Here is a 16746-nt window from a genome sequence, read left to right as displayed (position 1 = left end):
TGTCAGGAAGGCACATGCTTATTTATTAGTTTCACCAACAAGGATACAGTGATACACTTGCATGAACAGTAATACAGGGCCTTTGAAACAGTGTCATTACAAATAAATGATCTAATGATGAGGGAGTGTCATGATCGTAGTGAAAGACCATAAAGTGATGGGTGGGAAACAACGTGTGGTGACAACATTCACAGTGAAAACAGGAAACATAAAATCACATGATTAAGCTTTAGAACAATTATCGAATTATAATACATACAGTAACTTGATTATTTACTTAGAGCAACTGATATGTCTTATAACAGAAGGCTAACTGGTTACGGGTACATGTAATGTGTGTTTGATAGATTCTTTTACATTATCTTCTTTGTTATCTGAATTTTACTGTGGTTTCACATAAATGAATCACTTGCTTACTCTCTACACAAACAACTTCAACATTTATTCGCTGTTTAGCCTCTTGCAGTACATTCATTTGTACATGTTTGCAGTGAGCATGTTACTTGCTCTTACTGGCCTGGTCTGGGATGAACACACTTACAGTGAAGTCTCCGCTCTCGGTGCCGTACTTGTTCTTCACCAGGATGCTGTACTTGCCAGAGTCTGAAATATTCACACCCGTGATCGTGAAGCTGGCAAACTTGCCCGACGCAAATTTAAGGATGCAGTGCTCATCTGACGTGATCTCTTTGTCGTTCTTTAGCCAGGTAACCACGGGCACGGGGTCACCAGAAATATTACAGGTCAAATTCAGGGCCTAAGGGACAAAAAGCGAATGTGTTATTACAGAGTTTTATAGAGGATAGAGTTCTCTCTGAGGCATCACCTTGCCCTCCTGGATAGTGACCACATCAGGCAGACCTCCTGCTACTCGAGCACGACCTTAGAAAAAAACATACATTGAAACTATAAAAATCTGAAAGTGAACTATTATATAAAAAACATCACAAACATTAACAATGACTTACTTCTCTCTGCAATAGCAGCAGCTCTAAGGAGAGAGAAACGACCACATTAGAAGTGCACTTTTAAGTGCCTATCAGTAAAAATAATGCATTTACTTCATACATACTTGAGTCTCTGGAATTCTGCATAAGCATCATCATACGCTGCAGAATAGGAAAATGAAAGAAGAAGCAGAAGCATGAAAATTTTCATCTCATCAGTACTCCTTATATAAAATGCCAGTGTCAGACTTATTAGCTTGAGTGACACAGAATGGGCGCTTCATTTGTTGCTGTCTCACCTTGTCCGCTCAGCTCCACGGTTCTCCTCAAGCCGCCTTTTCCATCATTAAACTCAATGGCATATGTGCCCATGTCTTTTTCTGTGGGCTCTGTGATCTGCAGCCAGAGTTGCTCACCCACAACTCCACTCTTTATACGGTCAGAGAAGGCTATGGCCGAATCCCTAAAAACACAGTTCACATGTCACCATAGCTACAATATCTGTCAGGGAGCAGTACATGTATTTCTGTCCTTAACGCAGTCTGAACTCACTTGTAATGCCATGTCACTTGGAGTAAGTCGTTGTAGTAGCTGACAAATGTGTAGAGACGGATGCCATTTTCTGTACTTGTGATCTTCAGTGGAGTGGAGGAATTGGCTGGCAGACAAAGAATAATGTATACATGTATTTCCAGTGGATACTGTAAAATGATTTGTGTGGCTGGATTTTCACAGTCTTACCAATAAAGCTGAAAACCTCGTTCATCAAGTCTTTAAAACCTTGAAAAGATACATTGTTATTATAGCAGATACATGAACATTTTTAGGGGCATGTATTATGTTTTTGATTTGCTAACTACTCTACCTTGTTCTGTCAAATTCAATTTAGAAGTGTCCTTTCCTCTGTCATCCTTCAGAACAACTTCATACACACCGGAATCTTTCTTGGAAATCTATCGGAGACAACATAAGCATCACATTTAACATAAACCACACACTACAAAGACAAAACAGGAACAGACTTTGACACCATCTGAAAAGGCAAAGCTTTTCTCTTCTGCTAAGGATGCTGCAGAAAACAAACAGAGACAAAGGCAAAAAAGCCAAGGGACAAACATTGATAAGAAAAAGAGCACTCTCAAGCAGAACTGCAAATCCACAATTATCACTTATAGTAATGGCAAAATAAATGTTTCCAACTTTGAGTTTTCTCCAGAGAAGGCTGTCGGCATACTCTGCTGTTTCTGCTGGGGAGTCACGCTGAAATGGAACAAGGTAACACGTTTATATAATAGACACTCTAAGCATTATATATGCCACTCAACATTTAGGGACAACACTGTGGCCGCAAGTGATGAACAATAAAAGTTAAAATCCTGTTTAAAACGTTTTTTTTTTCACAAACTGCCACTTGACTGGTTTAAACTATTATAAATATTAACATGAGTTCTATACCACCAAACAGTGACAGAGAGACCCTAAAACAGGATAAAAGGTGACTAAAAAGGAAAGTTTGGCATTTGATATGTGGCACGTAAAAACTTTAACTTACTTGACCTCAACAAACAGTTGACAGATCCAGATTTCACTGTTTACATTTATATATGAAAGAGAATTGAGTGGCTTGTATTGAAAACACAAATATACATAGATATTACACAGCATACACATTGATGCACAGTACATATTTCTCACCTGTGCAATTTCTAGCTTTAGCACTCCCTCTGTGAAGCCCAGGTTGTTATCTGATTTGATCTCTTTACCGTCTTTGTACCAAATAGCAGTGGTTTCTTTCTTCATGTTTCCAACCTGAGGGGTCCAAAACATTGTTTGGCTAATTGTATATCACGTAATAATATCTTCTGTTATAGCTCTTCAAATCTTGCCTTGCACTTGAGTATCACACAGCATTCTGGTGTCACCTCATAGCCCAAGTACTCAATAAAGTGAGGACCTACACAACACAAAGTCTTATGTATTATATATGTAGGACCATATATTATATTTACCCCCTACAGTATTTTTTTACCTTGTTTTCGGAACCATTCTTTTCTTTGGAACTCAGACTCCTTTTGCAGCTCTTTAAATACTGTTGGATTGGGTCATGAATGAAACATGTAATAAGAAGTTGAGTTTAAATGAACTGTACTGCCACTCAGTGGCAGGGACAATGAACTTACCATCCCCAATCAGCACCAAACTAGACTGGTTTTTAGCTTTTCCATCCTGAAGCTGGAAGGTGTAGGTCCCCTCGTCAGCAGGAGTTAAAGACTCCATGGTCATCTCAATAACTCCTGTGTTTTTGTCAAAATTCATCTTGTATTTCTGCACAAGAGAGTAAACCTCACAGTCAATTTCAAATAATTTTACCACTTGAGTACTTGAAGGGAAAAAGGAAAAACCTGACCTCCCCCTGAGATATGCCATTATCATTGAACACGTAATCAATTTTGCCATTTCCCGACATCTCTGCCTGCAGCCAAAAGCGGACTCTGCCCTTCTCCAACATCTCTACTGCCAACTCTGACTTCAGTGGAATAACTAATGTGTAAAGAGGGTAGGAACGAGTTAAGGAAGTAACAAAACATGACATAGTAACAACCAGCTGTGTGAGGCATAACATACTCACTGGGGAACTTATGGTCGTGGCTAATCTGCAGCAGTCTTTTCAGCTCTGTCCAAAAGGAGAAAATGCATCAGAAAGTGACATGCCGTAATCATTCTTCTTGTTATATTGTACCTTCAGCAGACAAAGTGTAGCTGGAGGAAGCACCGTCCGTGTGAGTGACATGACATGAGTAAATCCCAATGTCTTCCTCTGCAGGACTGCTGAACACAGCCTTGGACCTGCATATGCACTCATGAAATATAAGACTGAGGACAAAACAGTGCAAGTTCACCGATATACATACTTGTTTCCCTTGGTCTCTACAGCTACCCGAGTTGAGTCAGAGATTTCTTCATAGTTTTTGGACCACACAAACTTGGAGTCCTGTGTAATTTCGCCACATTCAAAGTTTAGGGAGATGATACCATCGTCATCAACATCCACAACAATCTCCTTGGTGCCTAAAAGACAAATATGTATTTCTAAGTGTTGTAAATATCTCTATAGAAAGTGACTGAAGGTGTGAGAGACGTGCCTGGTTTGGTGACAGCTTCAACGGCCTCTGTGACTTCAGAGGATTTTCCCACACCCGCCTGGTTTTGAGCGCGGACACGGAACACATAAGTCTGTCCTTCACTTAAGTTTTTGACCTGTTAAAAAAGATCAGAAAAGAAAATGAAAATGATACAGTGTATCATAGACAAGCCCAAGTGAAGAGATGTACCTTATAAAATGTCTTGTCGGTGGCCTTAGTGTTCACACCTCTCCATGCCTCATCCGAAGCCTCTGCTTCCTTGACATCAATGTAAAATCCATTGATGGGGTCACGACCCTGATATACAGGTGGTTTCCATAGCAGCACCATGGAGTCACTACGCACCTCTCTGATCTCCAGGTCATGAGGTGGACCTAACAACACAAAGACCAAACACCTAATATTTCTATGGACTATGGACATAACAACTCAATGGAGCTATCTAAGAGGACATTTGTCTTTCCACTGCTCACCTGGGACTGCAATGGTCCACTCCTCACACAGAAAAGTGTCACTAGGCAGAGATGGGATCCCCACACCCGCCATGTTTGCGGCCCTCACCTGGAACTGATACTTTCTATTCTCCAGCAGGTCAGACACCTGCACCAAGTAGAAAGATTAATAACACACTTCTTCAGTATTACTGTTTCAAGTACAGTAACAGTGTATAGTGTATTTTTAAATGTATATTAAATATAGTATATTCCGTATAAACCTACTCTGTATGCTCTCTCACTGACTGCCTTAATGTTGGCTTCATGCCACTGTCCTGGCACTCCATCAATGACCTCCCGGTAATCCACAAAGTAGCCTGTGATATCAGCGCCACCAATAGATTTGGGCTGTTTCCATGCAAGCACCATGGAGTCACGCACACACTCTAAAACAGTGATCCCATAGGGTGGAGTGGGGGATGCTGAAATGACAAAGTATTGCAGTTAACCTCAGCAAAGTGGTGAAAATGATAATCATATACTGTATGCATGTAATATGTAGTGTTGACTCTGTGACTAAAATTGACAGATTTGAACAAACTGAGCAATGCTTTTTGTACAAAGAACATCCTTTTACTTAAACCATAAGTAAAAGGATGTTCTGTCATCTCAAATGTAAGACTACTTACACAAATCTGATACCAGAAGGAAATCATTAGACGTGCCCCCACTTCTCAGAGCTCAGAGTGTACTAGAAACCATGTGAGACTTGGATGTCACATTGTATGAGGTGTGATTAGCTGCTGTTATTTGTCTGTTAAGTGTCCTTGGTACAGAGGAGGTGGTGGTGACAGACTAACACATGACAGGACGTGAGACAGGCAGAGGGAATTTCACTGGTGGGTGACTACTTACCTTGGGGAAGAGAATGCCAGCAAAAGTTAATTTGAAAATGCAAAAAAAAAAAGCCATGACTTGATGACACAAAGTTATCTGTGTTTTTCCTTTGCTGCTCACCTGCGGACTTTCTCCTTGGCCTTGTAGTGTCTTGAAAAGCAGAAGCATCTACAGAGAACTTACATGACTTTGTGGGCTCAGGGTCGGTGAGCCCCTCTACAGAAACCTTTGACTGAGCTGAGGCAGGCTCACAGAGAGCGAGTGTGACAGGCTTTACATGTGCAGCAGTGTGAGTGAGTGAGTCTACATCTACAGCTGAAACACAGTCTGTGGACTGCTCTGTGCCCAGGTTAGGGGTCCGGGGCTTGCAGCCTGTGCTCACAGACTCTTGATGGGCCCCGGGCCCCTGCCTAGGATCATTACGAGTTTGAGCTTTGCCCTTTGGCACAGTGTCAGGAGGGGACTGGACAGTCTCATGCGTGCCCATCCAGGGTGGTCTGTGCTCAGTTAGTTGGCCCAAGTTACCCCCTGGCCCCATCTCCAACACACCATGAGGAATGCCGCCTCCTAAAGGGGTTAGCAGAAAAAGCATGGATAAAACAGGCAATTTTAACTACGCAATCACAAAATCATAAAGCAAAAATACTAAACAAAAAATGTATCTATTGTAATTTAAGTTTAAATGTCTTCATTTTAGAAGACATAATGAAGACGATCAACATCCAGCAAATGACGAGGTGAGTGAGGGTGAGAGAGGAAAGCATGCAGTATGCGGACCAGTGCCCTGATATCTGCAATCTTTTTTTTTTTCTTTTTTTTTTAAAGGCATGCCCTAAGTATGCTATTTCATTAAAAGCTTTAATATGGTTATAAGAGACTGACTTACATACAGATGACAAACTGCTTTGTCTACACATGCATGAAAGTAAAGGAATCAAGGTTCAAGGAGCCAGGCGAGAGTTTAAGAAAGATACCTTCATGCAGTTAACCATGTCCATTGGGGAAGGAGTGTAAATGCTACCTTTAAACACCAGGTGGGGTTGTTGACAAGTCTCGTGCCCAATATAGGAAGGGAAAATGGAAATGGTGGTGTGTGATACTTGCTGGTTTGTAACAACCACTGAATTGGATCACTGTGACCCAAATAAGAGGAAGTCTACAAGTCCCGACCCTGCCTCAGGCTGTGCAGGGAGTAGAGGGGAGAGTAAGGGAGTAGCAAGACAGGGAGGTGGTGGCCACATGAAAGTGCAGAATACAGTGACAAAGTGATTCAGTGAAACCATTGGGAACATTTGTACATGAAACATGAAACATTTTCTGTATTGCACATATTGTGCTATGAGAGGCTGTATACACTGACTGTCAAATTACTTTTTGATCTATCATCTTACTCACCAATAGCAGCCTTCACTTCAACAGCCTCAGATTCTGGAGAGAAGCTGCTGAGTCCTGCTGCATTGACAGCCCTCACTCTAAAGATGTACCTTTCCCCTGTCATCAGGCCATGGCAAATGAACCTGTAGAGCACATGGACATTCAAACTCAGGCTATAAATGAGACATAAACATATTCCCATCTATTTTACCTGGTGACATTCACAGGCTTGTTGTTGCAAGGTTCCCACACATTGCTGCCCTCAATGCTACATTCTATGTAGTATCCCACTAATTCCTTTGCATTCTGGGAGGCTTCCCAGGACACTACCACTGAGGTGTCTGTATTTCTAGTGGGGACCACTTTCCCTGGAGCCGCTGGGATATCTGTACATAACAATATGTTTGAGTCTTAAAATACTATACTTTTAATAATACTATATGATATTAAATTATTAAAATTATTGAAATATTTTTTTAAATTCTGACCAAGTTTGTCTCCGACTGTAGTGGCCTCAGTTGGATCAGATGGTTCACCCACTCCAGCAGAGTTGCAGCAGCGAACACGAAAACTGTAGGATTTCCCTTCAGCCAGATCGAACAGTGCAAAGCGTGGAGATTTGACTGGGATATCTGTGTTCACTCTCTGCCAATTGTCTGTGCCAGAGACACACTAGAGACAAGAAGAAGAAGACGTTTCACTGGCAGTTATTGCTGATATTATACTACATATGTACTTTTTACAAGTACCTTTTCTACATAATACATGAGACCTTCAAGGCTCTTCTCCCCGGGGGGCTTCCAGCTCAGCACAACATAGTTTTTGGTGGCCTCTGTCACTTGCAGTTCACGAGGCCTTCCAGGAACAACACTTTCTGTATAATAACACACAGATGAAAACATAACCCACACTTTTTTGGTGTTAAAAATACAAATGGTAAGTTTATACCTGCAGGTTCCTCCTCTGTCACAATGATTTGCCCGGTCCAGGGAGCAGAAGTGCCTGTTCATGACCAGGGAAGCCCCATAAAGTCCTTAGTAAATTCTCTCAAACTCTAAAATAATGACCTGTTTACAGTCGATACCATACCTCGCATACGTGCGCGGTCTGCCGGGTCCATAGCAGCGACAGGCTCAGACACTCGGGATGGGTAGCTCATACCACAGCTGTTCACAGCGCGGACGCGGAACACATAGGAGCGGCCTTCAACCAGACCAGTGACGGGGAAACGGGCAAACTTCACAGGAGTATCATTGCATTGGACCCAGTGGTTTGTTCCAACCTCACATCTTCACATATTATAATACATTAAGATACATGTAAGATTTGAACTCATTTTTATTTGAACTTTGTAAGATTTGAAGTCATCTTGTTCTCTTGGAGGAATATGTATTAGGGGAACAATGGGTGATGAACAAACACTTCCCTGACACCTTTACTTTTGTATTGTTAAGTTAATACTTAACAATAGAGAGTAGTAGATTCTTACTGCATGTATGTTATGTGTCCAAAGAAAGAGAGATACGCTCTCAGCATCAGGGAAAAAAGGTAAATTAATAGAATGACAATAATTCATTCAGTAATTATGCAATTGGAGAATCTTACTGAATGTGTTACCATACTGACCTGTCCACAAAGTAGCCAAGAATAGAGTTGCCACCATCGACTGCTGGCTGCTTCCAGGTGACAATGATGTAGTCCTTATTGGCATCAAGACAACGAACATCCAGAGGTGCAGCTGGGGCTCCTTCCACCTCAGCCTCAGCATCTGATACGCACAATAACACCAGCTGTTTGTAAATACTACAGCCAAATTTGTGGTCATACAGTGTAACAGTGATATCCTGGCCTCTGCTAGGAATAGCCCAAGTTCAAAGTAATCAGTGGCAGGAAGACAGAATTAGCAGTAGCCTTGGCCAAAATGAAGAAGATAAGGGACGTGCCTCAGAATACATTGAACAGACGAACAAAGGCCAACCAAACAACTGTTGCATACAATATGTAAGAGACAATATTTTTGAAGTATGTAAAACATAAAAATATGGAGGCTGAATTTAAAGCCTGTTTTGCCTTCCAGTTGTTATTTACAGTATTTTATTTGGGTTGAGAGCCAGACCAGAGATTCCAGTGCTGAGCTTCCTTAGAATAGCTCAGCTGCACAAAGGATCATATAGCTTATTGTTATGGAAACCCGGGAGACTCCTCTTTAAAGTGGGACTATCAGCTGTGGCCGAGGGACAAACGGGTTTATACAGGGACTTCCATGTTCAGTCAGACACAAGCTTCAGAGGTCACTCAGTCTCGGAAGACACAGGACATAAGCCATGCTGACCACTTTTCATGGTGTTCAAACAGAGGTGTGCTATTTAAAAAACACTTTATCTAGTGTTGCCAACTGAGGCTTTGCTTTTAAAGGCCAGAAATGGTGTCTTTAACTGTCATACTGACAAACACAACTGATGGAATCAAGCCTGGATTTAATTATGGGGAGGAGGCAGAGAGTTTTTAGAAGTTCCTCAGAGAATTCAAGTATTCAGCTTTATAATAAAGTTACACTATTCCTGCTTTATCCCAAAAGTAGAAACATTTGAATAAAAAGTAAACAGTATAAAGTAAAAAGAAAAAAGATAGATTTTAGATATTGACATGTTGATTAAAAATACCTCTCACAAATACGTAGGCTGAGTGTGTCTCATATCCAGACTTAGTGGTGACACGTAAAGTATAGAGTCCCTCGTCCTCTTTGTTCAGGTGTGCGAGCGTCAGCGTGGCTCTGTCTCCACTCCATTGCATCTGGTGCCATTTAGAAGGAGACAGCAAAACATCTAGAAACATGGAAAGCAATGTTAATATTAAACAATAGCAGTTATAAGTGGCTTATTATAGTAGGTACTAAACTAACAAAGAATAATTCATAGACCAACCATCTCTGTACCACTGGATCTCAGGCTGGTATCTGTTTAAAGTTGGATAAATGACGGCGGTGCATCCCAGGCTCATAGTTTCGCCCTCTCTTCCAAATGAAACTACAAACTTATCAACGATGTGTATCTGGAAGTTAATGCCATACTCAGACACAGGGCCCTCTATAGACAAAACAAAATTAAGAGAAATGTTAGGTGGTAGAATGACAGGCATCAAACCAACAGTGAGGGCACAACACTGCAAGAATACATGTAGTATATTACAAATCCACCAAAAAAGATAGAGTGGAACGACATTCACACAACAGATGGAAAATAGTGTAGAAAGATGTGGATGAAAGCCCACAGGCAAAAGAGAGAGAAAGAGAATTTAAGATGAACATTTTATGATGCAAAAGACAATGTTCACAGCAAAGCCACAATGTGAGCTAGTGCCTATACAAAGTGAACTATATAAATTTAAAAACAACATTATATTGCTGTAGCAAAGCTGACAAAAGGCATTCTCACAACACTTTACATGTTTGTTCCACAGTTTCTAAAGAAGACTGTGAAGTAAGATGTGACCATGCAATTAAAAAAATAACTACTCCAAAACCTTTAAAACCCAAAGTGACCCGTTACCTCGAGTAATGGCCCCTGCAAAGGCAGTGCAGCATCAAAGAGATAAGAAAGTGTTAGTGCAGTAGCACCCAGTCTCCCAAACCCACCCCATCACACAACATAAGACATCAATCTAAAAGGATGGCAGCAGCAAGCAGTTGAGCAAATTAATCTAACCTGATATACTCTCAGACCCTGCTAAAAAGTACTGACCAGTATTTAGTGTCAAATTGTATTAATATTGAATATTCAAACAAGACGATGCATAGGTTAAAATATATTTTAAAAAAGATAAATATTATAGTGGGTCTATCAACACAGTGAACCAACTGCAATTTGACCCTGTATTGAAAGATTGACAGCAGACAACAGGACCAAGATAACTTTATAGATAATTATATATGTATGTATGTATGTATATATATATATATATATATATATATATATATATATATATATATATATATATATATATATATATATATATATATATATATATATATATATATATATATATATATATATATATATATATATATATATATATATATATATATATATATATATATATATATATATATATATATATATATATAGTGCAACTGTATGTACTTACGCCTGGGGGCAGGCAGAAACTCATCAACTTCACCTTTAAACCCTGCCAAATAGAAGAGCACAGCAGATCTGTGTTTAATGCACATCACATTTGGGCTTGAATGGTTGTATATAGTACTGGTGCTATGAGGAGATGAAGCTAAACCTAAACCTACTCTTTACAACGACAGAGGCAAAGGCAGACAGCTCCCCCTTGGAGTTCATGGCAGAAACACGATACTGTGCAGTATCATCAAAATCACACCTGAAACAGAGAAGCATCAGGTGATCAGTGCTATATACATTCACATGTACAGGGCCCTTCCCCATGTAAACCTCACTGCTCTGGCCATTTTATTCATATAAACTATGATGGCGCCCACTGTGATGCATTCCATAACAGCCTGAGAGCCAGAAATACTCAAGCAATAAATAGACGCTGGTGACTGCTGATGTCATTCAGACCAAGTGTTCCGAACTCGCAGAGACTTCCTTATGCTATATACTTAATGTACAGGCTTTGTTCATGAGTTATACATAGTTCATTAACATTAAAGTACCCACCTGTTGATTTCCAGTGAGTGGACATTGTATTTGCTTTCAAGTTTATATTTTCCTGGGTTGCCAAGGGGGTCAATAGCCACATTGTTTTTGTACCTTATAAAATAATGAATGAATTAATAAATGTCCATAAATATGATTAAATTCCAAGTAAAGCATGTATGTAGATGTGCTGTGATCTTACCATACGACCCTGGGGTCAGGCCAGCCGCTGACAGTGCAGTGCAGGCGCACACACTGCTTCTCCCACACTGTGTGGGAGCGAGGCTTAATCACAAACTCTGGAGAGTGCATCAGGCTGTCTTCGTTCATACGCTTAAAGTGCTCTCCTTGCTCATGGATCTTTCAAATACAACATAATTGTTAAAATACGCATTTTTACTGTTTTTAAATATATAATATAAACAGTATATACAGTATCAGGCATATGCAGTACATGCCTGTTGCAAAGTAGCAAAACCATTACATGCAATGCTCAAACAGAATTTCACAGTTTGCATTTGTAATAACAGTACAGTATGTCTTTTAATAAAGTGGTGATGAAACTTGGCCACACCACTCTTAGTATGACATGGCTCTTGGGACATCACACTTGTGTGTCTGAAGAAACATGATCGTCTGGTGAAATTATCACTCAGTAGTAAAGGACTGAGGGGAGACATAATCCATTGAGGAAAGGGGTTACTGTGGTTGGTGATGTCCAGCAAAGATAACTAGGTCTTGTAATCACCCAGAGAAAAATAACAGCCTCATAAAAAGAAGCATCTTAGCTATAACTATCCAGTATTCAAACCAAGAGCATGTGTAGTCTACAAACAACAACCAAGAAATATGCAGAGGCTGAGTGGGAGAATGTTTCCTGTAAATCTTGCTATCCACCATGAGGAGGAATTGACTTTTTTGTTTATTTTTGTATTGCTGGGTTTCTGATTTCATCACAACATTCTGCAGGTTTGTATTTTTTAATTTTTATTTTTTTGTAAAGATGGGGGACCTGTAACAATGAATTAATATTACTCATGAGTAGATTTCTGGTCAGTATGAAGAGATCAAGGGTCTCAGTACTAGAAAACTGGCTCCTATACTCCATCAGAGATAAAACTATGACATTCTTGAATCTGAAAGAAGATCATATCCAAAAGCTGATCCAGCACAATGGATAGAATGGACAAAAGGTTAAATAAAGGTGAGTTTGTCATTGCTTCTTAATTGACCCTGAGAAAACTAACCCTTTTGTTGAGAGAGATGCGATTGGCCGTCTCACGCATGGCCTCCTTCCTGGAGATTTGCTCCGTCTCCAGGCTCGTGGAAAACAATTCCCTGCGGCTCATCTGAGCAGTGTCTCTCTCCCTGGCCTCCTCTGTATCAGAAAATCCTGAGGCAAATTCTCCCCTAGTCAGGAGTGTAAAGCAGGGCACAAGACATGTTCAATGTTTAGGACATTTCTGGGGTTCCACGTCCATGAGGTAATGAGACGGTTACCTGCCCCTGAAGATAGGCACTACATATCCAATGACGTGGTTGTCTCTGTCCACTGCTAAGTAAGTCGACTTAGGTCTCTTGGGCAAAGGGCTCAGTCTGCTCTCCTCCAGCCCAGAGAGGGAAGACACAGACAGCCTGAGATATAGAGGAAACCATAAGCCTGGCTCGAGGCCAGACATAAATGATAACAACACTGAGAAGTCAAATGTTGAGGATAAGAGGGATTGGGAAATCGAGGTGAGGTGGTGTTTTCATTATGGGATACTTGTCATTCAATTCATCACAAACTATCATTAAAATAGTAACCAAAATGTCAGTTTTTATTAATTTGGCCTTTTTTGTTTCCTTTGCAGTGTAGAAATGTTTACATCCTACACTTAATTCCCAGGGCCTTTCAGGATACAAGTGGCTTTTGCTGGAATGGAAATACTATCTGTGGCACTTAAAAGTGCGGGTGTGAGATAACACAGGGCTGGAGGCTGAGGGCTGACAGGGCAACTGTCGGCATTTTTTCACTATCGTTCTCGGTCACTCTCTTTTTAACTCTAAAATGGATGTGTGTGTGTATAACAGATAACATATAAAGCACCTCAATACACTTGCTGTGGTTTTGAATTGTATATGTGCGAAGATGAAGATCACATGAGATTAAAAAAGCCTAAGCCATCAGATCTGTTCACACTCTTTGAGCATTCTTTGAGACGCTGCAAAAGCACAGTGTCACATTTAAATAAAACCCTTAAATTTCTAACATCATTGTAAAAGGAAATTTACATAGGTCATTAAACACATAATAACCTAACAAAACAGCATAATCTTCCAATGACCTTTTGATAGACTGTCTGGCTGTCTATATACCATATACTATATATTCTTTAAAAAAGAATAGAATCTCAAAATGAATAACCTTCTGAATCAATTATAGCAACACCAAAAAAATACAAGTAGCAGCATTTTTTTTTCTTTCTGCAAAGCAGAGTTTAAGTTCCATGTCTAAGTATTACATAACTGTTTTCTAGCTCACAGGTGAATGAGAACAGATCCCACAGAAGGAGAGATTATTTCATTGTGAGGCAGGCATGAAGAGCAAGCATAAGGTAAGAGGGTCCATCAACATGCATGTACAGATGATTGTGGTTGTTAGTGTTACAATGGAAAACCAGGCTGAAGGAGTGTTTGAGATGAAGTAAACTTGGGTTTGTCAGCCAAGCATGAAATACAGTATGGTCCAGGAAAGGTGATCCAGCAGAGAGGTGGTGGTGAAGGCCTTGATCAGTGCAGAAGGGGTATGTGATAGTGTTAGGGGCAGTGGGGCTTTACTGTCACAAAGAAGTGGGATGATAGACGTATCTTCCTCTCTTCTTCTTCAAACCACCTTACCCCCTGCTGCTGCTCAGAGCAGATCTGCTGCTGCCAGCAGTGAACCTGCTGCTGGACTGGTAGCGGCTCATGGTGGACTCCAACTCCGAGCTGCGGTAGCCGCGGTCATAGTGGTGATGGCGCTTCTGGTAGAACGGTATGGATCCAGACATGGTGCAGGCGACTTCTGTGCCAGCCTATTGTCTGTGTATTATTCTGTTTGGTTTGTTAGTATAGAGAGGGAATCTAACGTTTACTATTAAAACATGTACATAATCTACATATATATGGCACACATAGTGCTATAAAAAATCTATATATATTGACATTCAAACTGCAAATTCAATCTAGCAAGACAGCTGAGAGACATGTACTCAACTTCAGGCTAACAGGCTTTGATTCGTCATGCACAAATAGATTTATGCAAAAGTGGCAAATTTGTAGTGATACTTACCTGGGCGATTCACTCCAAAGGTTAATGAAAAAGACACCACACTTGATATCCCAGCAAAGCCACAGGTAACGGGCAGTGGTGTGGTCTACACAACAAAAATACTGTTGGCCCTTGACAGAATGTCCAAGCAGCAGTCCCATCCTTTTATGGAGAGGGTGGAGATAAATATAGCAGAGAGAGCTGGGGGGCAAGTCAAGTCCCATGCAACACATTTATAGGTGCAGGCTTCAATCCCTGTAATGCAGGTAAACATTGTTAGTTAATTGTAATATAAAATGTACATTTGTATTTAGTATAGTTTTAGGCTTTTTGCTAAAATAAAGTACTATGTCCAGTTTAAGAGATGTTTTGTAGATAATTTGAGTGGTTATTATTTCTCCAACTAACATTTTTAGATCAGTATGCAAAAATTCTTTTCAGATGGAAGGCCCTAGATATTAAGCAGCCATGTATTTAGGTGCTGGTGTAAATGTTGTCTCTCATGAGGCTTCTGTGTTGAATACTGGGCCTTCTGGCTTTGGGCCTTCAATCACCACTGTGTATCCGGTTCCCCTCCGCTTTTATGACTGGTCCACATACAGATCTTTTACTAATACTTTCAGTCAACTTATTAAACATAACACTACTTAAGAGACTAGGCTGGTATGTGGATGAATATGAATCATTCCTATACTCTTATGGTTCTTTATAAATGAGGCTATAATAAAGTGATAATTGTTAGATAGCAAATAGTTAAGCTTTCATTTATAAACATGCTAACAGATTTTATATATATATATATATATATATATATATATATATATATATATATATATATATATATATATATATATATATATATATATATATATATATATATATATATATATATATATATATATATATATATATATATATATATATATATATATATATATATATATACATACATACACACACACACACACACACACACACACGCACATACATACATACATACATACATACATACATATCTACATATATACATATGTAGAGAGAGGGAGAGACGTATTTTTGCTCTGAGTGCTCTGAGTGTATGAGTGTATGGTGACCTCTGGTGGTGCAATGTGACAATACGGGGTCCAACATGTAAATTTCAGTGGCATCCTCAGTCTTGAGCATATTCTTTTTTACATCCATATCCATGACTTTTAAGGTGAAACCTCAATGTTGCGATGTGGCATAGTATAGAAAATACCTATGCATTAGTAACAAGATCTACAGTCATATAGGTCTGCTACACAAAGGTATGACCACACCCAGAAGACAGACAGAAATACAATGACAAGGAGACATCATTTAATAAGTCACCTGTATATAGTAAAAAAAAAAAAAAGAAACATGCTTTATATTAGAAGATACTACACCTTAAATAGACATAGTGTAGCCAGAGCTCCGGACTAGTACTGTAAATTAAATTTAGTAAATTATTACTAAATTCAATAACTTAGTAATAATTTAGATCTGTTTACTTCACTTTTGTGTCGACCTTGTTCACATACACCCCGCATCATTCACCTCAAACACCTCGCCACGAGAGACGTGAGAGTCCATCAGCTGATCGACAAACTTATTTCTATAACATCGCCCTTCAAGCAGACAGAGCCCGTGAAAACGCACATACACTTCTTCTATAGGCGGGGGTCTTTTCTTTCACCTGTGACTAAATACACCGTGATGACGGTGGCGGAGGGGACGACACAGACAGAACCAGGCTGCGCAGACAGAGGCAGGAGGAGTCCAGTGTCCTTCTGGAGAGTAAGTGGATCCAATAGAAATATATGAGATTTTTTTGCTCAATTATAAAGCACTTTAACTGTCACAGCAGACTGCGTAATGGGCCCAAGGTCCCGTTCAGTGCGGTCCACAGTGAGGTGAATGCTCTTTTATGTCGTCCTAACTAGTGGCACTGTGAAAACGAGTTTAGTGTAGGAAACTAGTAATTTCAGTGTA

The 16746-nt window shown here is 39.9% G+C and overlaps 1 protein-coding gene across 3 annotated transcripts; it reads right to left on the bottom strand.

The window, feature by feature from the left end:
• On the bottom strand, nucleotides 1-14853 carry myom1b (myomesin 1b). Of its 3 annotated transcripts, XM_055230240.1 has the most exons (38): nucleotides 14773-14852; nucleotides 14340-14534; nucleotides 12960-13094; nucleotides 12707-12869; nucleotides 11662-11819; nucleotides 11481-11573; nucleotides 11093-11181; nucleotides 10939-10980; nucleotides 10344-10358; nucleotides 9720-9881; nucleotides 9459-9620; nucleotides 8422-8563; nucleotides 7885-8084; nucleotides 7744-7797; nucleotides 7545-7669; nucleotides 7284-7467; nucleotides 7007-7181; nucleotides 6817-6938; nucleotides 4810-5006; nucleotides 4564-4690; nucleotides 4280-4464; nucleotides 4091-4205; nucleotides 3860-4016; nucleotides 3688-3794; nucleotides 3577-3621; nucleotides 3355-3488; nucleotides 3128-3272; nucleotides 2977-3036; nucleotides 2834-2901; nucleotides 2643-2756; nucleotides 1813-1900; nucleotides 1689-1727; nucleotides 1500-1605; nucleotides 1247-1410; nucleotides 1073-1109; nucleotides 969-991; nucleotides 827-882; nucleotides 1-757 (listed from the first exon to the last, which is right to left on the bottom strand). In XM_055230240.1, the coding sequence occupies exons 2-38, from the start codon at nucleotides 14489-14491 to the stop codon at nucleotides 500-502; spliced, it is 4398 nt and encodes a 1465-aa protein (XP_055086215.1). In that variant the 5' UTR covers nucleotides 14492-14534; nucleotides 14773-14852; the 3' UTR covers nucleotides 1-499. The 3 variants fall into 3 exon arrangements, with proteins under 3 accessions (XP_055086215.1, XP_033842019.1, XP_055086216.1); XM_033986128.2 differs by lacking the exon at nucleotides 10344-10358; XM_055230241.1 differs by lacking the exons at nucleotides 12707-12869; nucleotides 12960-13094; nucleotides 14340-14534 and having other exon boundaries at nucleotides 14773-14853.
• Nucleotides 14854-16746: the final 1893 nt, after the last annotated feature.

Source organism: Periophthalmus magnuspinnatus, chromosome 20 (assembly GCF_009829125.3).
Source record: "Periophthalmus magnuspinnatus isolate fPerMag1 chromosome 20, fPerMag1.2.pri, whole genome shotgun sequence".
NCBI lineage: Eukaryota > Metazoa > Chordata > Actinopteri > Gobiiformes > Gobiidae > Periophthalmus > Periophthalmus magnuspinnatus.
This window is presented reverse-complemented; position numbering and strand designations above follow the sequence as displayed.

What these genes read in the sequence shown, in the direction of transcription:
- myom1b (XM_055230240.1), bottom strand. Translation starts at nt 14,491, where the DNA reads ATGTCTGGATCCATACCGTTCTACCAGAAGCGCCATCACCACTATGAC. An exon ending in GTGTGATACTCAAGTGCAAG is followed by an intron (nt 2,757 to 2,833) that starts GCAAGATTTGAA and finishes TGGACCCCTCAG; the next exon opens with GTTGGAAACATGAAGAAAGA. An exon ending in ATTGAATTTGACAGAACAAG is followed by an intron (nt 1,728 to 1,812) that starts GTAGAGTAGTTA and finishes TATCTTTTCAAG; the next exon opens with GTTTTAAAGACTTGATGAAC.